General features: G+C 44.5%; 1 protein-coding gene across 7 annotated transcripts in view; it reads right to left on the reverse strand.

Moving 5' to 3' along the window:
* Positions 1-1,375: 1,375 nt before the first annotated feature.
* Positions 1,376-25,874, reverse strand: part of KCNIP1 (potassium voltage-gated channel interacting protein 1) — a 677,814-nt gene continuing 653,315 nt past the window's right edge. For all 7 annotated transcript variants that reach the window (XM_048487210.1, XM_048487209.1, XM_048487208.1 and 4 more), the window contains 6 exons: positions 20,324-20,393; positions 19,282-19,352; positions 18,333-18,440; positions 7,369-7,473; positions 7,109-7,171; positions 1,376-4,497 (listed from right to left, as the gene is read on the reverse strand). In XM_048487210.1, the coding sequence (XP_048343167.1) occupies positions 4,450-4,497; positions 7,109-7,171; positions 7,369-7,473; positions 18,333-18,440; positions 19,282-19,352; positions 20,324-20,393 (465 nt within the window). In that variant the 3' untranslated portion in view covers positions 1,376-4,449. The remainder of the gene's footprint in view (positions 4,498-7,108; positions 7,172-7,368; positions 7,474-18,332; positions 18,441-19,281; positions 19,353-20,323; positions 20,394-25,874) is intronic.

Genomic DNA, 25,874 nt, shown 5'->3' on the forward strand with positions numbered 1-25,874 from the left:
AACTTAAGCACGTGATCTTAACTGCCAACATACCGGAAGTTTTACTTTTAGTATGGTGCTGATGGCAGACAAATCGATACAATAATCTATGAACAGAAAAGTTGGTAATTGTGAGACAGGAAGAGGATGTGAGATCTGCAACTTTGCTCCTCATTCTTTCTTCACAGGTTTGCAAATTTTTGCCTGATATTAATTCAACACACATTATCACATCAGTTCTAATGACCATAAATTTAACACACATGTCATAAATGCAGTATTGGAAAGCTATATTATGAAAGTACCACTAGGAAAAAGAATCCTCCTGCATTAGTTTGAATAACCATAGAGACAGATTCCAAAAGAGAATAATAAATTATCTGGTAAATATTAAACATTAGATACTAACAAATAATATGGCAGGTGATTCCATAGGCATCAATGTAACTTTTCAGATGCATAAAATGAATCAAGAAGGTACGGTTACTGACTCTAAATTGGGGAATTTCTTGAGATGTTGGGGCAGAGTCTGGGAAGGGCAAAGTTTTGGGTGAGGAGGGAGCTCACTGGGAATGGGATGCCATGCAGCAGGGGTCTGCAACCTGCGGCTCTCCAGTTGTTCATGGACTACAAATCCCATCAACCCCTGGCAGCATGGCCAATTGGCCATGCTGGCAGGGGCTGATGGGAATTGTAGTCCATGAACATCTGAAGATCTGCAGGTTGCAGACCCCTGCCATACAGTCTACCCTCCAAAGCAGCCATTTTCTCCAGGGAAACTGATCTCTATAGTCTGTAAATTGGTTGTAATTCCAGAAGATCTCCAGGTCCCACCTGAAGGCAGGCAACCACATGAGAATGTGACTGATTCCATGACAACAGAAGGATAAGCTACATTGCAAAGGGTTTGCAGGTCATTTGGTTATATTTCTCAAGACACCTACTGATATCTGAGAAGAAGCAGTAGTGAAGAGGATCCTATTGTAGAAAAAGCCATAGACGCTTTCCTCCCAACAGCACAGGTTTCCATTGTAGCTACTAGATATGATATGTTAATTGTTAATAGCTAGAGAGAGAGAGGAAAAAAACATGTTGGAGCTTCTGGACAAACTAAAGTCTTTCTGCAGTTGCTTGGTTTTAGGAAGAGTGGTGAGGTAACCCTACATTAGTTTTCATCAAATGCCATTGTTGGATTCATACCTCTCTCTAGTTCCTTACACACATAACAGTGAGAATTTTCCTGCTGAATATATGTTAGTGGGATGAAGCACTTTCAGCCCAATCAAGGGCAGGGACTGAAACAGTTTTAGGGAGTGGTGCAGTCTCACACCAATGTGTTTGGCCCCTATGCCAGTGCAAAAGGCACCCCTGCCAGAACAAGGAGCAAATGAGGCAGTGTCCAGCCGCCCCTCAGCTCCATGGTGGTGAAAGTCGGAGGTCAGGGCTGCCACAGAGCAATGTTGGCATTGGGGAACGTCTTTTTAAAAAGGTGGCTTCTTGTGTGCTTTCCAGAAAAGCAAATGTGCCAGAGGGAAAAAGCAGCTATTTCCAGCCCAATTGTTTTGGACAGTGCTTCTCAAAGGGAGGAGAACCACATGTACAGCCCCGTTATCTGTGTGGTATCTCATACATAGATCATGGTGTAAGGCCTGGAAAATGTCAGTGGATCTTGCAGAGAAACTTAGCAGCAAATGAAGATTAAGCTGGGAAACATTGGGACAATTAGCAGCTGGAAACAGGAACAATGTTCCAAAGGGTTTTAAGGACAGTATCATATGAAGAGAAACCTGTCATATCATATATCTAGTTACGTTAGCATCTGCTACATAGATTTCTATACATGGTTAGGATTTAGAATTAGTGTGCTCTATAAAATATAGAACTATTAATGCCATATTTAAAATATATTTTCATTGCCAATAGTAACATGTCATCCATTTGTAAAAAATATATGTAGTATATTCCCAGAAATCTGACACCCATAAAGGCTGTCATGTAATTCAAGTAACTCATTGCTGCCCTTCCTTATTTAATCCCTTAATCACCTGTTTAAAAATGATATTTCCTAGCACTTGTTTCAAACATGTGGTACTTCTGGGTCCAATCCAGATGCTTAAACTATATTTTATTTATTAAAAATGTGTAACTTGCTTTTCTTCTGAAATAAGAACTTCAAATAAAGAGCCAATTCTAATAAACATTTTAGAAGCAATGTCCTAGTATCTATAATCTTGTACACTTAGCTGGGATCACACATGATAGCAGGTGGCCCTTATCCCCAGTTACCAATTTTCAGATTCTAGACTGAGGTGTCTTATACCAGGAGTACTGATGTGAACTCATTTGTACTGGTAAAAGGCACAGGTAGTAGCTAGTCACAACCATGCAAGCCAAATAATCAAACTGGTTTCAGTCCTGTGAAGGTGTGGGTCATTCCGCACATGCAGAATAATGCACTTTCAAACTGCTTTCAGTGCTCTTTGAAGCTCTGTAGAATAGCAAAGTCCACTTGCAAACAGTTGTGAAAGTGGTTTGAACATGCATTATTTTGTGTGTGCGGAAGGGGCCTTAGAGATGATTATATCTCGTTGCAAGAAATGGGATGCACTTCATTGCAGTGGGATATTAATCTTGATTAAAGAAACTAAGTTTCAGTAGAATTTTCTTCCACAAGTTGGTTAGGATTGTAACTTTAATATTGGCTAATTTTAGCTGGATCAAGAACATATGGTGCAAGAAGTCTGTGTTGTGTACTAATTGGATATTCATAAGAGGTGCATTTCACAGGATAATCTGTTCTTTTGAAATATTCAGCAACCACATTGATTTTGAAATGACCACTGTTTTCCTTCAACGGATTTCAGAATGGGACAAATCTGCTGAAAATAATGCATAGAATGGATATATGTCTCTTTTGAAAACACTTGTCCTCAAAAGTTCAAGGGGTGATTTCCTCCAAAATGTTTAAAATAAGACTATTTAAGACCACTTAGAAAGTCTGGCCAAATAATTCAAACTGGCTCCAGCCTGGAGATTAAGCATTTCTTATATCTGGACCGTTTAACATTGGGCACTTTCACACACACACTAAATAATGTACTTTCAATCCAATTTGCAATTGGATTTATCGACTTGCAAATGATCGTCAAAGTGCATCAAAAGGGGATTGAAAGTCCATTATTTATCATCTGATGGTTTTTCCACATGCTTGATTGATCCTTAATTTTCTTGGCAGTTGATCTGCAAGCACCGGAATTGGTTTGGGAATGGTTCTTCTACATGCTTGGCCTCCCTCTGCATTTTCACAGTTGTGGAGTGAGTTTATTTTCTTCTGCACATGGCTTAAATAATTAGGATTTTCAAGGGAGCTTGCTGTCTTGTGTGGTGTCACTGGTAACATTACAGCACTTCCTTTATTATTCAGGCCCCTTCTGCACATGCAGGATAATGCACTTTCAATGTACTTCGCAGCTGGATTTTACTGTGCGAAATAGCAAAATCACAATAGCAAACAATAGTGAAAGTGGATTGAAAGTGCATTATTTTGCATGTGCAGAAGAGGCCTAAGAGTCACCACATGGCATGGCTACTAGAGAAGGGGAAGAGAGAATGGCACTGAATTGCTCATCATTAGTGATTTCATGGACACTAAATACCTAGCTACAATGACAACTACACAACCAAATTCTGACAGTCCTCCAAGACATAACAGCTTTGCTAGTAGGGGAAAAAGATATATTACTTCCTTTTTGTGGGTTGAGAGTTAAGAAAGTACAATATCACTGTATAACAAATTCTGCCTGGAAGGAGGAACCTGTTTCCTGCGCTACAAGGAGCTTCTACCAGGCACTTGTTGAATTTTAAACTGATCATATGCATAGTCCCTATGTTAATCCAGCCTTCCATTTATTTAATTACAATGGCATCAGTTAGCCAAAAACAGCAAGAATTTTACCAGCGTAACTGCTTGCTCTCAAAGCAAAACATTAGCATCACATTTCCATTTTGTGATGATACAAATGGAGTCCCCCCCACACACCCCAGCTCACAAAAGATGGTAAAGCAACCTACTGATGCTGTGGTGCCATGTGCAATCCAGCTTGCTACAGCAAAAGCCACTGAAAGTTTTGTGACTAGCAAACAGAACACTGAATATTGTTTTAAATAATTTAAACTTCAATAATGGATTAAACTTTAAGCGGCAGGTCTCTCTGGCCAGCTTTTTATTAGCATGCTTCCAAATGAAATAAATTCTAGTTGGTGTCTCTTGCGGGAGGCGAGATGGAGTTTGTTGCAGTCAGAGACACAGCTCAGTTTGCGATGGCATACAAAATCCTTGCACGCTGAGCATGTCCAAGTAGTAAAAAGCTTTCATCAAGAAAAGTGGCAGGGAGAAAAATCTTGACTCATTTTCTTCAGGTTCTCATTACGTATAAAGTCTCAGATACCTACGCTGTTCTTCAGCTGCTGTTACATGACATTTTCAAAAAGTTGTAAGGATCTCATGATATTATCATCCTAGGAGTAAAGAGAAAATAAATCATGCATATTTATATTGCATATATAAAAAACAGTTCTGTCAAGCCAAGTAACAAAAAGAGGCTGTTGTAGTACAGATAAACTTTTTAAAAAGGTCCACAGATAAAGCTGAAGTTAACTGTGGCTCAGTTCACTGTGTACCCTATATGCGAATTGTAACATGGGAGTGAATCTGAAGTGTTGTTTACCTTTCCCCAATCTGTATAGAACCACCAGTATTAATGGCCTATGCATGTGTACATTAGTAGGTTCTATTGGCATGATCAGTCTAGTCCCTTTTACGCTAATGGATAATGGGAAATTGACATAGAATAAGTCATTTACATACCCAAGGTTCATTCTTCAAGTGCTTCCACTCCTGTTCAATCATGAGTATAATTTTACATGCTTTGGAACAGTGTTAACCACAATGATTTCTAAGTGTGTTAATTATTCCTGCCTTCACGGGTCCATCGCCTTTCCTCCAATTCCCTAATCCCACTCTCTTCCATTGCAACATTTCACTGACCTTATGCATCCAAACTTGAATGTCCTGCTCTTCTTCTCCTCAGCATATACGGGGACATATGGGGACTTTTGCCCTGGATGTGCTGCTGTTCGGTCACATGGGGGATAAACATTTTTCCCCACACCCCTCCTCCTTCCCCCCTTGGCCCAGCCCGGCCCCACCAGGCTGCTCCTTCACATGGCGGAGCCTCCACCAGCTGAAAGAGAAGCCTGGCGGGGCTGCCACTGGGGCCGCCAGACTGCCCTGGACTGCTGCCTATGGGAAGTGGGATGTGGACGCGGGGGGGGGGGGGGGTTGCGGGGCAGGAAATCTTGCCCCCTGCTTTCATCAGCCCAGCTTGAGTTGGGATGGGGCTGCTTTCTCCAGGCTTTCTGCTGCCTGGAGAACTTGAAGTAGGATGGGGTGGGAAAGCTCTCACAAGGTTTGGCGAGAGCTTCCCCACCTCTGCTCATCCTGAAGCTTCCTGAGCCACCAACAGCCTGGAGAGAGCTTCCTTGCCCCATGGCCTGGGGAGCTTGAAGATTGGCAGGGTGGGAAAGGTCTTGTCAAGCTCTCTGCAGTCCAGCTTGAGTTGCGATGGGGGGCGCTTTCTCTGGGTCTTCTGAGGCACAGGGAGTTTGAAGGGGAGGCAGCTACCGCCAGGCTTGGCGAGAGCTTCCCCACCTCTGCTCACCCCAAAGCTTACCAGGCTGCTGGGAGCCTGGCGAGAGCTTCCCTCCCCGCAGCCTGGGGAGCTTCAGGGTGAGTGGAGGTGAGGAAGCTCTCGCTGAGCCTGGCAAGAACTGCCAACCCTGCCCCCTGCAAGATCCCTGGGCCGCAGAAAGTCCAGAGAGAATCACCTTCACCCCCTTGCTACCTTCCCCCACCTCTAGCCACCCTCTCCAACCCCTAGCCACCCCTTCACAGTCTTCCCCACCACTACCCATTCCTTCCCATCTTCCCCACCCCTAGCCACCCCTTGCCCCCTACCCCCACCCCTTCCCATTTTACCCACCTCTAGCCTTCCCTTCCCATCTCCCCCTCCTAACCATCCCTTGCCACCTTCTCCCTATCCACCCCTTCCCATCCCTTGCCTCCCCTTTCCATTTTTCCCACCCCTAGTCATCCCTTCCCATCTCCCCCACACCTTGCTACCGCTTGCCACCTTTCCCCACCCCTAGCTACCCCTTGACACCCTCTCCAAACCTACCCCCCACCCCTAGCCACCTCTTCCCATTTCCCCCTGAGTTCCACCCCTAGCCACCTCTTTCCCATGGGGTCGGGGGTGCGGCTGCCCATATTGGGGGTGGGGGGACTCAGACTTTGCCCTGGGCTCCATTTTCCCTAGCAGTGACACTTGGTGCTACTACATTCTTTGTTCAACTAAATTAAGCTCTAGTGATGGTAAATGGAGCCATACTGACCAACAGTAGAGTAATCTGCTAAGCAATCATGAGTTGTTCTAGAAGAAGGGCAAGTCACCTGAAAAATACCTTTTAGCCTTGTTGTACAGGCAGGACTGGCAAGAAGTGCATAGAACACATTTTGCACTTAGTCTGTTTTATTAAAAAGAGGAGGATCAATTTATAAATTATTGTTGCATTCAGCCTTTCCCAACTTTAATATGATCATAGCCATCATTTTTCGAAACCGAACACCAGAAACACCTGCTTTCCAGGATTAACATTGGCGGATTTTGGCTTTGGAGAAACCCAGAATATTTGCATAGATTCTCAGTTTAGTAAAACTGTTTGGATGTTTCCAAGTCATATTCTGGACTTCCTATGTAGCGAATAGCAGCAAGCCATACTATGTGATGCACATGTTTCCTAAATATCATGCTTTTCTCTATGTCCATGTTTACACCCACATCTTTACAAACTTCACCTCTATGTGCAGTGTCACTGCATGATGTTTGCTACTACTGCATCCCAGTGCTTATATTGTTCACCAGCACTGGTGAAGTGAAGTAAGAAGTATTAAATATCATGAGACACAGGGACGCAGTCTGAAAGCATTAACAGTGTTTGAATGAATAGCAGTTTAAGCTTGATCACATGAGATAAACTCTTTAATTTATTATGCAAAGAAGTCAATCCTTACCTCCTGACATGACTCAATAAATTCATCCAAAGTTACAACCCCATCTTTGTTTTTATCCATTTTCTGTAAAATAAAAAAAATCATAATATGTATACCTTTGTAAAATGCAGTGTTATGCACAATTGACAGCGTTCAAAAAATAAGCATGCAGTTTTGCAGTTGTATATAGAATTTTCCACCCAAGCAAGGTACAGAATGAAAAGATAGTCTCCACAAGTTCAGAAGCAAGGAGGAAAGTTTGCTGAAAAACATGAAATTACCTGAAAGAATACTTCTACATGCTGCCTTGGAGCATCTTCTTTCAGCACTGGGTAGGTGTATTTTCCCATCATGTCATAAATTGCCTTTACTATATCCATCATCTCCTAGAATCATGCAAATCAAAACACAAAAAAGGACTTTAGAAACCTCAAATAGAGTAGAAATGACACAAGTTTGCTTTCCAGTACTATTTGTCAACAGATAAAATGCATATGGGTCAAATTGGGAACAGGAAAAACAGATGTTTTTCCTATGCAGTTTTAACATTTGAAACCACATCAGACCATTTTTTCCCTTTGAAAGCTAACAAAAGTTTAGGGGTATCTATGTCCACTGTTACCCATAAAACTCTTCTCAGGAACAGGTACAAAAAGTTTCTATCCCTGCCCCATATGTTTGTATGGCCCAAATCTCAACTGTCTAGATTTTGACTTCATGTTAAATGTTGGGAGAGTCTAACTCTTCCAATCTCTCATCCAGATGTTTGCTGATGCTATGTAACTTTTTTCTCAGTCACAGAAAGAAAGGCAGGCAGGGCAAGAATGCCTCTTACTATTAACTGGTGAATTGATCTTGAATAGAAAAACTGACCAGGTCTCAATATCACAGACATCTTAATGAGTTTATTGATATCTGCTGAACTTCTATAAAATTCACAATAGAAGGTACAATATGACAGTCCTAATTCCAAGGACCAATAATCCCCCCCCCCTCATCTATGGAATTATGCGTGAAGAAAAAACAGACCAAATGAATACCTTTCTCTCTGGCTCTTTATCAGTTCTGAGTATTATAAAGTATAGTAACGATAGACAAGTAAGAAAATGCAACATAGGCATTATCATGCCATTCAAGTGTAAAAGGCATAGAGAGTTTCCCCATGTTTCCCAGAGTTTTCTTTGCTCTACTTCCTTCCATCCCTTCAAAATATGACTTTCAGAATCACAGAATTTTCACAGAGGAACAGTTGCGAGGATTGACAGGCTGGAGTGAGCTGAGACAAGGTGATGGAATCGCTCCCCTCCCCTCAATCTGTACATGCAGAACAAGGCATTTCAACTCCTTTCTTCTCTGTAAAGGATTCAATGGTGTTGATGGCCCGAGGTCAGCATACAGGCCTTGACTACATTCACAACCGAGGCTGATGGGCCAGCTTCTCTTGGCCGGCGGAGACCTTATCTCTCTTGAGGGAGATGAGACCTCCGTTCCCATGGGAATCGGGGAGGGATGGGATGGACAGGATTATAACCTGTGTGCCTTCTGGTGAGGGAGATATTATTCCTGCCACCCCGTGTCACATGCGTGAGCTTTCTAGGATGTCTGAATAAGCGGTCTTTTACACCCAAAAAAGCCTTTTATTTCTGCTTCTATGGAATTCCTTACATTGTGGCAGGAATCAATGGATTCATCTATCTTCCTAGTGCAGTGGACCCTCTGGTGTCTCGGCATGGAGAGGTTGAATATTCCCTGTGGAAGGTGCGGTGCAGCCCCAAAGGAGCTCGAGCTTTCCCTTCTGGATTTGGAGGAACCCGGCAGGAGAAGCGGGTCTGCGCTGGTAACTCTTTCCGTCTCGTCAGTATCGACCACGAGTCTTCCCTTACCCGCCCGTTGGGACGGAGGACGAGAGGCGACCATGGGGACCTACATGAAATTGGATTTGGAAGCTGTCTATGGATCGGCGCCTGTGGTCCGGATATCTGCCGGATTTTCATTATGGATTACAAACCTCAGATTACAGCCTGTCACAGGAGGAGGCGGGTCTGACCACCTTTCATCGCGGCAACACAGGAGTCCATTGAGAGCGATTCCTGGACTCGTATTTTGGTGATACTCCCAGAATCCCGTGGCATAGCCACTACAGGGGCCCGTCCGAAGACCACCGTTGAAGCGGGACTATGTACCGAGGGATTGGGAGATTGTCGTGCCAGCTCGGTCCCGGACCCCCCCAGATCCCGGACAGCAGCTGCACCACAGAGATGCCCGATGGAGCCACCCGGTGGGACTTGCGATGTCCTCACAGCTCGAGATGAAGAGAGGAATCCGAAGAAAGCCTGCATTCCCCATCGGATCTATTCCCCTCTCCCCATCAGCGAAAGAAGAGCTGGGATGAGGGAAGTGAGGCCCGACTGCGAGATGTAAAGAAGCATGGGGCCGTGAGCGCCAGCTATGGGAAGAGGAGCGAGAGCAGCTGCAGCAAGCGTGAAAACCTGCAAAGAGACCGGGGAACAGCGAGCAAAGGAAATCCCAACTTCGGGTGGACCCGTTGCCAAAGGCGGCTACAAGCGGCAATATGTGCAGAGACCTATCGGTCCATGATAAAGTCCTGGAACACTCCAAAACTGGACTTACAGCGTCAGCAGCGTTCAGGCCTTTAGCGTGCACATAAAGTGAACTAACTGCAGCTGTTCAGCGAGGGCGAATTGGCCAAACGCTGGAGCGAGAGAAGCGCTTTTGCATCGCGCCAAGATGCATTGACTTCGCCAAGGAGAGCTGGCAGCGGAGAGGAACTGAAGAAGCGGCAGCAGAACAGGATGCCCCAGAAGTTGGAGTCACGCTGTCACTGGGTACGGCGGCCAGTATGAAGGGCCGGCGGCTGCTGGGTCCTGCCACCTTCCAGGACCGGCTCCCCACCAGAACACCAGCGGCACCGGCGTTGGAGTACCTCCGCGATTCCGGCCCCTGCGGCTGCCTCAACCTGCGCGGCCGCCTTAGCGCCAAGGAGCGTGGAGAGAGGATATTACGAAGACCTCCAATACCTGCCCACGTTTTGATGGGACCGGCTTCCAAACTTCCCTACTTCATCCCCTTGCAACTTTCGATGCCCACATGGAGGACTATGGCCCGGTTTATACCCGGTCTGAGCTGGCGAAAAAATGTCTGAGGACATCGGCTCACTTGCGTCCTGGATGGGGAAGCGACAGCCCGACGCTGGTTTAATGACTCTTTTGAACCTGCAAGATGAAGAATACCGCCGCGGTGCGAAGCGTTCCTCCAAACCTTAAGGAGGCTGCGCTTCCAAGATCGGGTGCTGAAAATGAAGCTATTAGCACCATCAAATCTATTCAGCAAGGCAACGGCTTCGTTTGCAGAAATTTGCCCGTGAATTGCGATCGCGGCTATGGGCCTCCTCCTGAGTGGCCAATGGCATGAAATGTGAAGATACTTCTGCCGGATGCTGTCGATGGCGGAAGCTGCGTGAAAGCAGTGTTTTAATTCGGATCCCCAGCACCTGTGCTGATTGGATAAATTAGGATCCCCAGAGTAGGCGTCCCGTTTGAATGCGGCTTCCGTGCGGGGGGCATACGCGCCAAAACCATCACTACGACCACCACTTTCGCGACCACCAAATAGCCAAGCCCAGCAGCCTCTACGAGACCACCTCAGAAGCCGTAAGCCCGACTGGGATGTGTCTTTACTCGCGGAGGACGGGTCATCTGGCAGCCAACTGCCGAAAAAACAGAAGCCAACAGCTCCGACGCGCGCCCCATCTGCCGCAAGCCACCATAAAATCCGGGCCGCCCCAACAGAGCTCGTCTAAGGCAGTTGCGAGGCTGACCCAGAGGAGGGGAAGCAGCTGTTGCCTTTGCTTCGGCCCCTTATGGATATGGGTTACGACTCCAGGCAGCGGTGAGTGAAGGTGGCAGCTCCCATTCTGATCAAGTGTTTCTGGCCAACCCGCTAAAGCATGCCGTAGGTATTACCAGCCTCAGCCCTTGTAAGATTCTGGGTGCTCCCATTGTTTAATCACGACTGGGTAGCAGAGGAACTAAGGTCTGAACCGAGTCCCCTGTAGTAAGCCCATACCATTCACCCAAATGGGCTGGCAGTCACCTCTTCGGGAAGGCGAAGGACGGACCCAGTTCAAAGCATGGCAGGTTCTCCTCCATTTCTTTGCTGACCATTTGGGAGAAAATTGGTTTTATTCTGAAGCCAGTGGCTATGGAAACACTCCCATAGTTCTGGGCATACCGCCATGGTTGTTGTTGCATGAACCAAAATTCACATTTGGAAAGAAAGGGATCTTCGAATTCACTGACCCTCCCTCACGGAGAACACACATGAATTGGGGGCTTCGGCTTCTCCTGGCATTACCCCCCCCCGGCTTCATCAGCGTGCTGCGGCTCTAATTGCTCCGATTCTACGCGGCATTCCCACGACTTACCAGGATTTAGCCAGAGTATTTCAGGAGCAGAGAATCACGATCAGTTGCCACCCATAGAGACACTGACTGCAAAATCATTACACTACAGCCAGAGCAGCTGCTTAAAGGTAGAATCTACCGCATGAGTCCCCAATGAGGAGAAGGAGCCGTGCCTTCTGTAGACAAGAACCTAAACTCAGCGGGTTCATACGGCCCGAACTCACCAAACACACACATGCTGCCCTGTATTGTTTGTTAAAAAGGATGGGTCTTTACTGACTCTGCACAGATTACCGAGGACTGTCAATGCGGTCTCCTGTCCAATAAATACCCTTTGCCATTAATCCAAGGACCTTTTAGGCGCGTTGGGCAAGGGGCGCATCTTTACTAAAGTTGGACTTGAGAGGAAGCTTACTACAGGGGTCCAGAATGGAAGGCTATGAACACTTGACTGCATTTGCCTGAAGTTTGGACAGTTTCAATACTTAATAATGCCATTCGGGTTGAAATTAGGGCCCCGAACTTTTATAGTATTATCAGCTTGAAGTTCTCCATGATTTATTGTACAGAGGGGTAGTGGTATACTTAGATGACGTGTTTTAATTTATTCGCCAAACCATGGAAGATCATGAAGCATTGGTTGAGGGAAGTGTTGAAGCGTTTGCTCAACAACTCCCTCTTTGCCAAACTTTCTAAATGTTGTTTCCACCAAACTTCTATCGCCTATTTTGGGTTACAGGATCTTAGCCGAGGGGCTAAAATGGATCCTGCTAAGATTGATGCAGTCCTCAATGGCCTGCCCTACTGTCGAAAGGAGACTCCAATCTTTCCCTAGGTTTTGCTAATTTCTGTCGTGACTTTATACCCCAATTAGCTAGACGGACTCTCCCACTCACGGAACCTCTTACAGCACTAGGGTAGAGATCCACGAACTGCACCAAGCCGGGGCCCCTTTCCTGGTCTAAAGAATGTCAGACAGCCTTTCAGCTTTTAAAATCTGCTTTTACTACGGAACCTATCCTGAAACACCCTGACCCCAGATCTCCGTTTGTGGTTCCGCGTGGATGCCTCCCGGACAAAGCGTGAGGCAGCCCTGTTGCAGAAGGAAAATAAAGATGATAGAGCTGGTTCGATATGCTTATTTATCAAAGAAATTCTCCGGTGCTGAGCTCAACTGGACTGTTGGGGATGTCACAAAGACTCTGACCATCAAAGTGCTTCACTCTCCACTTAAGTCACTGGCTGGAGAGATAAACACCCCTTCAGAAAGTTTGGTGGGATCACAGAGCAGCAGCCCTCTCCACCCCCCCTCAAGATGTCCATGAAACAACCCGTTGGGCGATTTCTTTTCACCGTTTCTCTTTCACTGTCCATTTTTCCCGGAAAAAACCAATAAACTAGCTGATGCGCTCTCGGCGCCCTACCACGAGGGAGGGTGGAGCTACCTTACGGGGACATTCAGCACTGTTCTCTCCCCTCCCAATTGCTGGGGCTGGCTGTCACCCGATCTCAGGCGACCACTCCTCCTTCTCTACCCATTCCCAACCCTGGTCTCTCTCCCTTTCCTCACGGGAACTCGGAAGGCCAGGGGCTGCGGCGAGTAACCCTACCAGCGGGAGGAAGGTGACTCCCAGTTGCGTCTGGAGAATGGTGTTTTGGCCGGCGGGGGGATTGTTGAGTACGTGCCTCCCCCCCCTCAGTAAGCAGGTTCTCGGAAGGCCTGTCATGATGCCCGCTCAGCTGGACATTTTGGCTTCCTAAAAACTCTGCATTTGGCCCGCCATCAATTTTGGTGGCTTACCCCGATCTTTTCTGAGACATTGAAGGCGTATATTAAAAGGTTGCTCTGTTTGTCGCGGGAAGCCAAGAACATTCGGGGAAAACCCATGGTCTGTTGAAACCTCTCCCGGTGGCCTCCGCCCTGGAAGTCATCTCCATGGATTTTATTACGGTTGCCAGAAAGTCAGGGGCAACCACGGTCTTGTGGGTGGTGGTGGACTTATTTTCTAAATAAGCCCATTTTATCCCATGTGCTTCCATCCCTCCATCTCTAGGATTAGTAGCGTCTGTTCATTCCAGCATATTTATTCGTCTACACTCCGCCCCCGTTAAGGTGGTCTCCGACCGCGGGCCCCAATTCATTTCAAAATTCTGGAAGGCTTTTCTAGGATTGTTGGGGGCATGCCCGGCGGTTAAGCCCTACCACGTTCAAAGTGACGGTGAGTCAGAGAGCAGACAGAACCCTGGAGCAGTATTGTTCACGTTGTTACACCAACCTACCACCAAGACGAGGAGAATTTGGTGCCGGAAGGCTAATTCCGTTTGCAGAATCGCCTATAATAATGCGGTTCATAGCAGTACAAAAAAAGACCCCGCCGAAATTGTTGTCTAGTCGGTCCTTCCCTCTGTTGCCACCAACTTCCTCTTGCGGAAGCATTGGATCCTCCGGGTTTCAGCAGTGGATTTCATCTCTGGCGAGGGTGGGAAAATGGATCCCGAACTGCCTTACAACCAGAGCTAAAGACTCCCAAAAACTTCAAAGCGGATTAAGCACAGCTCGGGATTTCCCTTTCGCGTGTGAAACGCCTGGGTGTGTTTGTCTACCAAAAATCTCAGAAGGCGTTACATAAATTTTCAAAAAAAAAAAAACTAGGCAAAAGATTCATTGGGACCTTTTTTCAGATTACCTAAAGTGATTAATGATGTCACTGCCCGATTGGACTTGCCTAATTCCTCTAAGTAATATCCATCCATCTTCCATTTCGGATTTACTCAAGGGAGGCTCCGTTTCCGATGCCTGTACGACCAGCGGAGAGACCCCCACCGACTATTATTGATGGCACACAAGCATTCACGAAGTGTACATGCCATCCTGGACTCTGCGCTTTGTCATAGCGGCTTGCAATATTTAGTCTCTTAGGTGGGGTATTCCTCTAGGTATAATCAATGGGTTTATTCCGAAAATATTGGCCCACGCCCTCATTTCTGCTTTCCATGCACCTTTCGCACAAACCTGGGGGAAAGTCTTTTAAGGGAGGCAGAGTGTAAAGGATTCAATAGTGTTGATGGCCGGGTCAGCCTTACAGCCTGGCCCAACTACATTCCACAGCGAGGCGATGGGCCAACTATAAGGCGGAGACCTTATCTCTCTTGCGAGGAGATAGTGAGACCTCCGTTCCCATAGGAATCCGGGAGGGGGATGGGATGGACAGAGTTATAACCTGTGCTTCTGGCGGGAGATATTATTCCTGCCACGGCGTGTACGTGAGCTTTCTAGGATGTCTGAATAAACGGTCTTTTACACCCAAAAAGCCTTTTATTTCTGCTTCTATGGAATTCCTTACATTCTCCCTATTCCAGCCCATCCCCACCTGTGCAGTTGTTTCTTCATATGAGCCCTGCAGTTCTGGGGCTGATCCCTCCAGAGGTTGAAATGAGACATAGTAATGGAGAGGAAAGCTGGAGAACTATATGTTTGGTGCAGGGAATGGTAGGATAGGATATTGCCCAGTGTGTTTTCTGCAACATAAAATGTCCAGCTAAATCTAATAGTCCCAACAAGATGGCTTACTGTTTTCATACAAATAATCTTTGAATATGCTCAGAATGTTATTCGGTAGCCATCAACATCAGCCAGCTTAAATCAGCAAAATGAATTATAGAGCTTGTCATTTATTTATATATATATATTCATTTACATATGCATTTTGCAAGAATCCATGCAGACACACTGTTTGGAGATGGTCATGCTCTGGTGATTTTATGTAAGAAAGCACTGCCAGTGTCCTTGGTGAACATCTTTTTCACCACCATGATGAAAGATTGTTCCGTTATCTGGCTTGTTTCATGTATCCAGCAGAACTTATGAACTGCAGACTGTTCCATTTGCATGAAAAGCCCCCAAGTTCTCTGTAAGAATTTTCTGGCACAACTCGTGGCTCAAAAGGAATAATTAGTTCACGTAATTTATTGAACATATTGAGGGGGGTTGTTGCCATGAAAATCAGCAAAGTTGTTACAGACTGAAATGGCCAAGTGGGCATATGGTGTTCCATGCTTTGTAAATTTATCTATGAGATTCATTATTACTGTGACCATAAGTGTGCTGTGAACCCATTCCTTGTATTTATCTTCATCCAACAAAATTGGGTTGAAGAGATCGGATTCAGACATTTTGTTCTTTCAAAGACTTGTTTCAGGCAAAATATATCCCAGCATTACATTGGTTCCTGTTTCTAAAACATACTGGTTAATCCATGCAACATATTTGTCTACAGGGTATATAGACAGGTTTCCTACATAGGGTATCACACATAGGATATGAGAGATTTAAGCATGGGAGTCACAGACACTTGTTTAATGCTAATTAAATTAGATTTGACAAAAGGAGATTCTTGAACAGATCTTCTCAACATTTTTAAGTGGAAAGAGTGGCCGTGTGGGGCCCCATTTGGATCATGATTGCAAAATGTGGGGAGAGGGCCTTAATTCCTCCCACATCATATGCTTTCACAAATAACCTAAACTTTTGCTAACAAATTGGGGGCCTGTGTTGGTCCTGTTTCCATTTTAAAATGTTGGTAAGATCTGATGAGGGATGTTGTAGCATGTTGTAGCATCTCATATGGTTGGGCCCCAGCCATCCATTACATTCAAGATAACCAGGAACACAGTTCTTCACCTCTGTTTCATTCATATGTCATTCAAAATGTCTTTGAATAGTTTAAAAAGTATTCTTTGGTGCTAGAGGCTCCACAGAAAAAGAGAAGACGTTCTAGTAAACTTATGGAAGCTGTAGCTTCTTGTTGCAACTCCAAATTCTCTTAGTCATTCAGAATAAACAAAGAACTACTCATGAATACCAGGAAGGCCGCCACTAGTCATCTTTAGCAGTACTCTAACAATACTCTACCATTTCTCAGCTTTTTAATTAATCTTTCCAGTCCTGGCCCCAAGCCACCAAAAAAGAGAAAAAAAAAACAAGGATTAGGCAATCACTGCACAAATTAGCTATTTCTCTTCTGCTCTCTCTCTCCTGCCTCCCTCTTAGTAAAGGTTACTGAACCCATGTTTAGCAGTGGGAACAAATTAAACTCCATATCTAGGTACTTCTTTAGCAGGGCCAAATCTATAGGGAGCAAAGGCGGGGTGGGTAGGTACGTGATCCAGGTGGCACTCAGCTGGGGGCAGCTTGTGCGCATGTGGAGAAAAGGCTTGGCCCCAATCCATGCAGGGGCTGCGTAGCCTCTTCTCCCTTCTCGCTGGCTCTGGTGCAGGAGAAGCCACCTATGGCATCCTCTTTCCCTGGATTTGGTTTTGCTACCCCCTGCTTCTCCTTGGGCACGTTGGCACCAAGGCTGCAGTGAGGCTTGGGTGATAAAGACTAGTCACCTGGTGGCACCTGTTGCTTATGGTGTGAGTCACCCTTCTGCTGGGCGGTGGCAGCTTTGGTGAGTAGGTGAGTGGGGGAATGGGCAGCTCTGGCATGCCAAGGAGAAGGACAACTTGGATGCATCTATGCTGGGTTCTCCAGCCAAAACTTCTTGGCTTGTCCCAGGGCTTTGAGGGTGGCAGTCCCATCTCTTCCCTGTGACTGCAGAACTCAGCTGATGGTCCAGACTAGCCCATCCACCTGGTGTCTTTCCACTATCTTCCTCTGCCTGCTTTCCAGGCTGAGTTTATGCACTAACATCTACCTCTTTCCTGCTGTCCAAGGCTAGAGGCCATCTCGAAGTTCCACAGGACTGCTTTGAGAGGGGCAGGGCAGCACTTGGGGTGGGGCAAGACACTTTTGGGCCTCCTGTACCTCTTTCCAGCATAGATAGGGTTGCCAGCACCAGGTTGGGAAATACTTGGAGATTTTGGAGATGGAGCTGAGGTTTGACCTATTATGCCATAGAAGCCATTTTCCAAACCGGCCATGTTCTCCAGGGGCACTGATCTCTGTCACCTGATGATCAGTTGAAATCCCAGGAGATTTTCAGTAACACTCTGGAGGTTGGCAACCATATTCCCAGAGCAGGCAAACTCTTGGCTCAGAGAAAGCTATAGTCCAGAGCAGGCCCAGGTGTGGATGGAGACGAGATTGCACTCCTCCCCCAAAGCCCCCTTGCCCACTGTAGCTGGGTTACAGTTCAGGGACTGAGTGACACTTTCCCAGGCATTTGAAATTGGTCCAGCTCAGTTTTCTGCTGCCCCTTTTGTGCAGTTCCTCCTCTGCCCCACCTTCATTGGGTGAGGCAGCTCAGAGTGGGGCACAAAGGGGCCTCATGGGTCTTCAGGCCTCTTTTCTGTCTTTAGCTTTGATGCTTTGGGTGACTTTCTTATTATTCAGCTTAATGACAGCCTGGAGAGATCACAAGCCCTTGGGGAACAAGACCATGACAGAAATAGAGAGGGCTTTCTGAAAATGGAAAGACTGCAATAGTCTGTGGTCACTAAAGAAAATATGTACATGATATATCAGGGAGGGTGTGTGTCATTTTGTCCTCTCCCCCTTCAAAAATATAGATCCAGCCCTGTTCTTTAGCACCACTTCCATCTATTTTAAGAACTCATTCGTGATTGCTGCATTCTTTCCTGCGGCTTTCTGGAAAAGACGTTAGACTGTTTCTACTACTTAAGATATATCAAAATCTTTTTTGAGGTGTGATTCATGAGTGGGAGTTAACTTTGGCTAGGAGCCAGTAACAGCTGAATGGGCATAACCTACTGATCTGTGATGACGTGCTTTCAGTGAGTTGTGCTGGCATGAATTTCCTCTTGCAACATACACTACTCAGCCTTTTCTTGGATACAAGTCAATGTTGTAAACGAACTCACCTCCTTGTTTATATAGCCATCTTTATTTATGTCATATAGATTAAATGTCCATTGTAGCTTTTCGTGAACTGTTCCTCTCAACAGAATGGAGAGTGCCATCACAAAATCCTGTTGAAAGGAGAATACAAATATGTTTTAATTGAGAACGAAAGCTTTTCCTGAGCCTTTCTGACACAGAATGTTTGACATCTGTGTGCAAAGAAGTCCTGTTCAAATATTCACTTCTCTACTTTCTCACATACAATAATGCTCAATTATATCACTGGCAAAGTCCTTTCATGGATTCTAAGACCTTCTCAACATGGCTTGATGATTATGCCTAACAGGTAATCCTAAATGTAGGAGTCAAGAGATGTTCACTAATATACCTGTTCAAAATCAAGGCCATTTGGCTTCGTGCAAGATGGCTACAGAGCATCCCATTTTGACCCAGACATTTTTGTTCATTCTATTAATGATTTGGGATGGTTATTAAGTCAGCTGTAATAACAAGGTGCAACTGCCCCATTGTACCATTTATCCTTCATTGGACATTGTTAAAAATATTAGTTACCTCCAAAAGTTGTGACTGTCCTCACTGGGCAAGATAGATGTGGAATGTAAGAAGTACAGAAGACTCACATTTCATGTACAAAATCTTTTTATGATTTCCACTAAATGCATGTTGGCTCAGAAGTTTTAATGTAATAATATTGTAATATTGTAATGGCCTATGGCTTTCAATAAAATTGATTGATTGATTGATTGATTGACTAAATGCATGTGGATCAAAGGGTCATTGAGAATAGAAAAACATTATCTTATATTGCATCAATTTTTGAGAATTAAATTAACTGGACATTGCCAGGCCTAAAACAATGTTCTTGAAAGAAAAATTACAAGCAGAAGATTCAGTATTTGAAAGGTGATATGTAATAAGATGATTACAACAAACTTAAAAGCCCTTTACCTCAAACTTCACAGATCCATTCTGTGCTGTGTCAAAAGCGTTAAAGAGATAATGAGCATACATACTAGCATCTGAAAAACAAAAAGTCAGTGAAAAGATGAAATAAAATACCTGAAGTCCATAAATGGTTGAATCCAATGTTCTTCAAATTTGCTTTATGATTTCAGTGGACTAATCCAACTCTCCCACTCAATCTCTTACTCTTAGTTTTTCCATGATTGTTAGTTACTGATTACAAAGCATGAATGCACACAAACGCACACACAAACTGGTTTTATGACAATGTTTTCCTTATGTGATCCCTGTCACCTAAGATCATGCACTGAACATAATGCTGTTTCAATTCTGTACCTAGAGGCAAAGTTGGCAGTTTCCCAAAGTCACTAATGCTGTCATCTAAGCAGAGTTACACCCTCCGTTGTACTGTGGGTCTCAGATGAAAATCATTTAGCATGAGGACAGTGCTCAGATGGGTACCCCAAACAACCAAGGACTGCAACATGAGCACATTGGTAGCCTTGCCATAGAACCCTCCCAAATCTCCAAAACAGCGGAGTCTCTTTCCATTCTGATTAAACATGCCTCAAAGCTGCACCTGCTCTCAACTACACTTCAAGCATACACACAGGACAGTCAAATCTCCAATACTTGCAATCATTCTGATATTGCTTGTTGAAACAAATGATTAAAGATATACACTACTGCCAATTGTACCATGGGAAAAATTCAGAAAATCACTTAAGTCCATAGAATTGATTTGGATTTAATGAATCATATTTTAATGTCGGAGGTAGACTGGAGGGGCCTGTCAGCCCTACATTTCCCACAATTCCACAGAGAGATCCCTTTCCTTGAGCAATTGCACATCATTCCACAGTAAAAGTCTTCAGAGGAATTCCACAGAACAATAACTGCCAATGGCATTTTAAGCCCCAACACCTTTTAGTAAGTGTATGCTGCACAGAAACTACTTACAATTCTTTCTGATTCATGACCTCTGAAGTTTGAGCTATGCTTCATAGATGAAATGTTCTCCACTTACCCCCATGTGGAAAAAACTGTGCATAGATCTGTTTGAATGTCTCTTCATTAACAGCTCCACTGGGACATTCCTATTGGAAAAGCAAGAATAAAAAACAGTCAAGATTTCATTGGCAATACAGCCTGTTCCCAAAGACAGTGTTCACATCACGGTGCTTTGGAACACTTAGTGCACTCTAAACAGGCTGCATATTAGAACCCGCGGAAATTTCTTCCAGTGGTTTCAGTCAGTTCCTTCCCCATCAGTTTGTAATTACTTTTGCAATTACCATGTGACACAAATCAAGTGGAGGTGTTCAGTTCAATCTGTAGCCCATGCTTGTCAGAGAAGTTGCAAAAATCTAAGTGACCCCACCAAGCTTTGGCCTACACAACCCTTCCCAGTTAGATCCTTCCTGACTACTTAGTTCTATTTCAGTCCACCACTGCAACAATTAAGGTATGTCAGTAAATAATGGTTTCAATGCACACTATGCTATATTTCATTTTATCTGTGAACAGAACCTCTGTGTTAACAGTCAGTATGCCTTTGTTAAAAAGTTACTTGTCGTAAGATGGTCATCACCTTTAGGCCTCCCCTGTAAGTTTCCAGAGGCATTGGCTGATTGTTGTTGGAAGCAGAATCTGGAAGTAGATGGATTCTAGTCTAATCCAGGAAAGCAACTCTTGTATTATACCCACACAGCTATTATCTAGATCTTTACATGAAGAGTATGGGAGTATGCCATGCGGCTTTGCCTCCAAGGTTGTATTACACCCACAGTCAGGTTGTCTCTCCACTGTCCTCAAGTAGTCAAGAGAAATAGAGCAGAATTTGCAAGTGAAACCAGCTACTTTCCTTTCTTTCCGTTATTCCTTTTCAGCGTTGCTACCTTTAGGAAAATGAACTCTCACACCAAGCACTCAGCACAAAAAAACTCTCCACTTGTTTAGGGCCAAAATGTTTCACCTTTGGAAGTGCAAAAATCTACGGAACAGATTCAAAAGCAGTATTTTCTCTTCCAGGTATTTAAACAGATTTAGAGCAAAAGCTGTTTAGACCAAGAAAAGAATAAGAACAATGAATGAGAATTCAAACAATCCCTCACTTGCTGATGTCACCTGCCAACAATAACAATAGTAAAAATTGAAGGACAGAAAGAAGCTTGTGACGAAGAAGACAATGAGTGCAATTCAGTCAAGCTAAGCACTTAAGTCCTATTGATTTCCCAGGGAGAGTTAGGCATACTTAAACCAGAGAACAAATCAACAAACATACTTCAGAAAGGATTCTAACAAGAATGTTTTTTAATGGGAAATATTGCAATCTGAATCAGGTAATTTTGTCCAACCATTATTTGAAAAGAATGGAATTCAGAAGAGTATTTTTTTCTTAGATGCAGAAAAAAAAGGAATCTGGTTATTCACGAACCAAGGAGAATTTACTGGATAGGATCTATTTAGACTGTCACAGATTTAGCCCTCCTACTGAGAAATTAAAGGAAGCTTTCAGGGATCTCCCACTTTCATCTTGTCCTCACAACAACCCAGTGAGGCAGGTTGGGCTAAAAAGATAGTGACTGGCGCAAGGTCATCCAATAAGGTTCATGGGTGAATGGGGATCTGAACCTTGGTGTCTCAAGCCTTAGACTTGCACTCTGACCACCATACCACAGTGACTCTCTTCTGTATTAACTGTTGCAGAAGCTGGTGTCTCTGACCAACTCAGTCACTCTGACATGGACTCCGCAGGTGAGGAGCCCAAGGCGCTTAGGAGGGCCAGAGGGACCAGAGAGAAGAAGAAGAGTTTGGATTTAAACCCTGTTTTTCTCAACTAGAAGGCATCTCACAGTGGCTTGCAAACTCCTTCCCTTCCTTTTCCCAAAAGAGACACTTTGTGAGGCTGGTGGGATTGAGAGAGTTCTGAGAGAACTGTGACAAGCCCAAGGTCACCCAGCAGGCTTCATGTATGGGAACAGGAAAATGAATCCAGTTCACCAGATAAGAGTCCACTGCTCTTAACTACTACATCACTACACCAGAGTGTAACTACTACATCATTATTTAAGAGTCCACTCCTCTTATATACTACACCCTTCATCATGATACCACACCGGTTCCTTGCAGGATCCTGACTGGAGATAAGGTTGCCAGGACCTCTGGCCACCAGCAGGTTTGGGAGTAGAGTTGCCAGATCCAGATTGGGAAACTCTTGTAATTTGGAGATAGAACCCGTGAAGGCAGTGAAGTACACCCTCTAAAACATCCATTTTCTCCAATTAAATTGATCCTAGTAGTCTGGAGATGAGGTGGAATTCAAGGGGATCTCCAGGTACCACTTGGAGACTGACATCCCTAGCCAGAGCACAGCATAGCCTCAAGAACTCCAGCAGTGCCTGTCTGCAGTGCAGCTAGGGCTGCCAGCCTCCAGGTGGAGCCTGGAGATCCTCCAGAATTACAACTGATCTCCAGACAACAGGAAATCTGTTCCCCTGAAGAAAATGGCTCCTTAGGGAGGTAGACTGTAAGGCATAATACCCTTCTGCAATCCCTCCCCTTTCCAGGTTTTTATTTCCACTTCCCAGGTTCCACTCCCAAATCTCCAGAGCTGACAATTCTAATAACAGTTTGCGTTATGCCTCTGATCCCTCACAAAGAAGTGTGTACCACAAGGCTTCCAGTAATGTAGCAACATTTTCTTTTATGCAGCCATTTTGAACATAACCTTACAGAGTGACCAAGCACTCTATCACCCCTACTAATCTACTGACATACTGCACTTCTATTATACTCTGTATATTACACAGCTGGGTCCAATTACCTTGCAGCCTATTTAGGCTGAAGCCTGGGAGGACAGCCAAGCTGAAACAACCAGTTCACAAGGTCACAACCCTTGAGCACTAGATCAAGTTCAAACCTTTGCCTGCTCCTGCACTCCAGACCCTGTCAAGATATTATCTGCAGGGCAAGTCCTTGCTCTCAAGGAGACTAGCAGATCAAGAAGCCTGAGGTCATAACAGCTGACTTTCCTGTGTCAGTGTCTGTTTTAGATTACATTAAAAAAACTAAAATTCTCCTGGAGTTGTGTGTGTTTCTTCCCCATTTCTGACACTTTACTAAGATCTTTGGCAAGGTTTTACTTCAAATCTTCTGGAATACCACAGAAATGAGATAGGGCCATTGATCATCCAGTTTCAACTTCCAGTGCCTGACTTACTCTTAGAGGCATCTGCTAGTTCCAATTCATTTGCACCAAAATGATCACAGTTTTGTATCATAAGAGCCAAGGGTGCTCAAGAGACCTCATTAGTTGCAAAGATTAGCTTAATACAGCTAACCTACAAGGCTTATTCTCATAAAGGCAAGCGGGTATACCCCTTATTTTAATTTCAAGCAGAGCTATGACAACTTAAAACTAGTTTATCAAGAACATAGATGAATATTCTGCTGGTTAATGATGTGCAATACATCTGTATAAATTGCCAGAAATCCATGCACACTGAAGATAATTAGGGTGTCCCAGTACTCCCTATACTCCATTATTTAAGTGTTCACAAAGCCAGGATATGAAAATTGATGCAGAGAAAATGACACCTTTATTTTGCTTCCTTCTCTTCCTTCCCAATAGACCTCTCCACCCAGCACTCATACTTTCCTTCACAAGCTGAATCAAGTCTCTCTTGCTGATTATTCCCTCCATGGGATAGTGAACGGCATACAAATATTATCTGAAAACCCATGCACTCTACATAGTACCTCCAAAATGTATACAATGCCAGGAACCTGGGAAAAAGTAACTGTGAACAAATTTGCATATAAACAGCTCCACAAGCTAAAAGATTTGCATTTTATTGTGTTGTATACAAAACAAGCTATATGCCATTTTTTCTGTACACAGCAAATAGCACATTATAGATCGCGGAGCTCATTTTTTCTTCTTGACATAAGGCATGTCCTAATACAGTGTTTAATTAACTAGCAAGAACAGTGGGATAAAACAATGCAGGTGCTATTTTCTGAGGGAGGAACAAGCCCCAAAAGTAATTAGAGGGGGCAGAAGTCACGGTGGATCCCATCTCCCCACTTGTTCTCTCCCTCTGTGTGCTCTCACCTCACAATTGGGTTACTATTAAACCAACGGTTTGATTCAGTCTTCAAACAGCTGATGGGGCTAGGACATGACTGGACCCAGACCCTACCATCTGTTTGTGTAGGAGACCTCCCATTGATGTCAAATAGCTGGTGAGATCAGGATGTACATAGACATAAAAGCCTGTTGGTTACACCCTGGTTCCATGAGTGCCACAGGAGTATCTCGAGCCCATCAGCTGTTTAGGGATGAAGAAGAAACAGAGTAGTCATCCATTCTCACAGGGACTTAAGACAGATCAGCAAAATGGTGAAATGTACTGTCATGAGTGATAACTCTGTACCGCTGGAACTCCAAAAGAGAGGTTCCATACCACCATCTCCTGTCATTCAACAGCAACCTTTTGCATATGATTGATGAAAAATTATTTAAGTCACTTAAATATGCTTTTTCTGTATGCACAGCTTACCATAGATTTTCCCAGCGGTCAAAAGTGGGTCTTGGAAACCTTTTCTGTGAAATCACCCTGCACACCTCCTTTCCCCCTGTCATTTTGGGAATTCCTCCCCTTGTGTCTTCAGATGTATTTATTCTACATTCTACTGCTGAAAAAAATATTATTCCTGATGGAGGTGGGATGTCACCTGTGATACAGGACAACCCCCCTATTTTTCTTTTGCACTTGTTCCCCGTTCTAACATTGCATCAGTAGTTCAATAGGAAACTGACAAAGTTGATCCAATCATCCATGCTAATTTGTATCTCTGCCTCAACATTACCTTACTAGTTCAATATGACAAACATAATTTTAATAATCTTTTTGAACATGGAGAAGGAGGAGAAAATGACAAGGGGAGGTTGAGTGTGACGGGCAATGGAAAAAAAGGTTAATTTGAAGAGACAGTTCTGATAGAAGAGGAGCACAATGAGTTAACCCAGAACTCCCCCCCCCCCCCAATTGGCTGGCTGAGCTGCAGTTAGCTTTAAAGGCCAGAGGATGTATGCTTGTCTGAAGAGATAGGGACAGACACAGACAGAGATACAGAGTCAGAGAGACATCTGAGAGTCAGAGAGTCTGTCAGAAAGAGACTGTCATAACCAGAGCGAGGCGAAAAACAGTTTGCGAAAGGCAGAGTGCCAGAGAAAACAAAAAGGCTCTCAAAGCTGAGAGAAAAAGAAGATTAATTCACCAGGGGATAGACAGCCAGGTGTTGGTGAAGGAAGTCAGGAAGGACAGGGGGAGACCTATTCATGGGGACAATCGTTAGACCACATGAAGGGCTTAGTCTCTGAGGAGATCACCCCTAGATATGGGACTGGAGGGTCTCTGAGAGTGTGTGTTTTTATGATTGGCAGAGTCAAGATAGAGTTTAGAGAAACCCCACAGCTTGTTCCAGCCCAGTGTGATACTCTGAGGAAAGGGTGGGTGGTTTAGGCACCAGTTCAGAATCCGGGTAGGAAGGTTTACCCTGAAGGAAGTAAC

The sequence above is a fragment of the Sphaerodactylus townsendi genome, linkage group LG03, assembly GCF_021028975.2.
Source record: "Sphaerodactylus townsendi isolate TG3544 linkage group LG03, MPM_Stown_v2.3, whole genome shotgun sequence".
NCBI classification, from domain to species: Eukaryota; Metazoa; Chordata; class Lepidosauria; order Squamata; family Sphaerodactylidae; genus Sphaerodactylus; species Sphaerodactylus townsendi.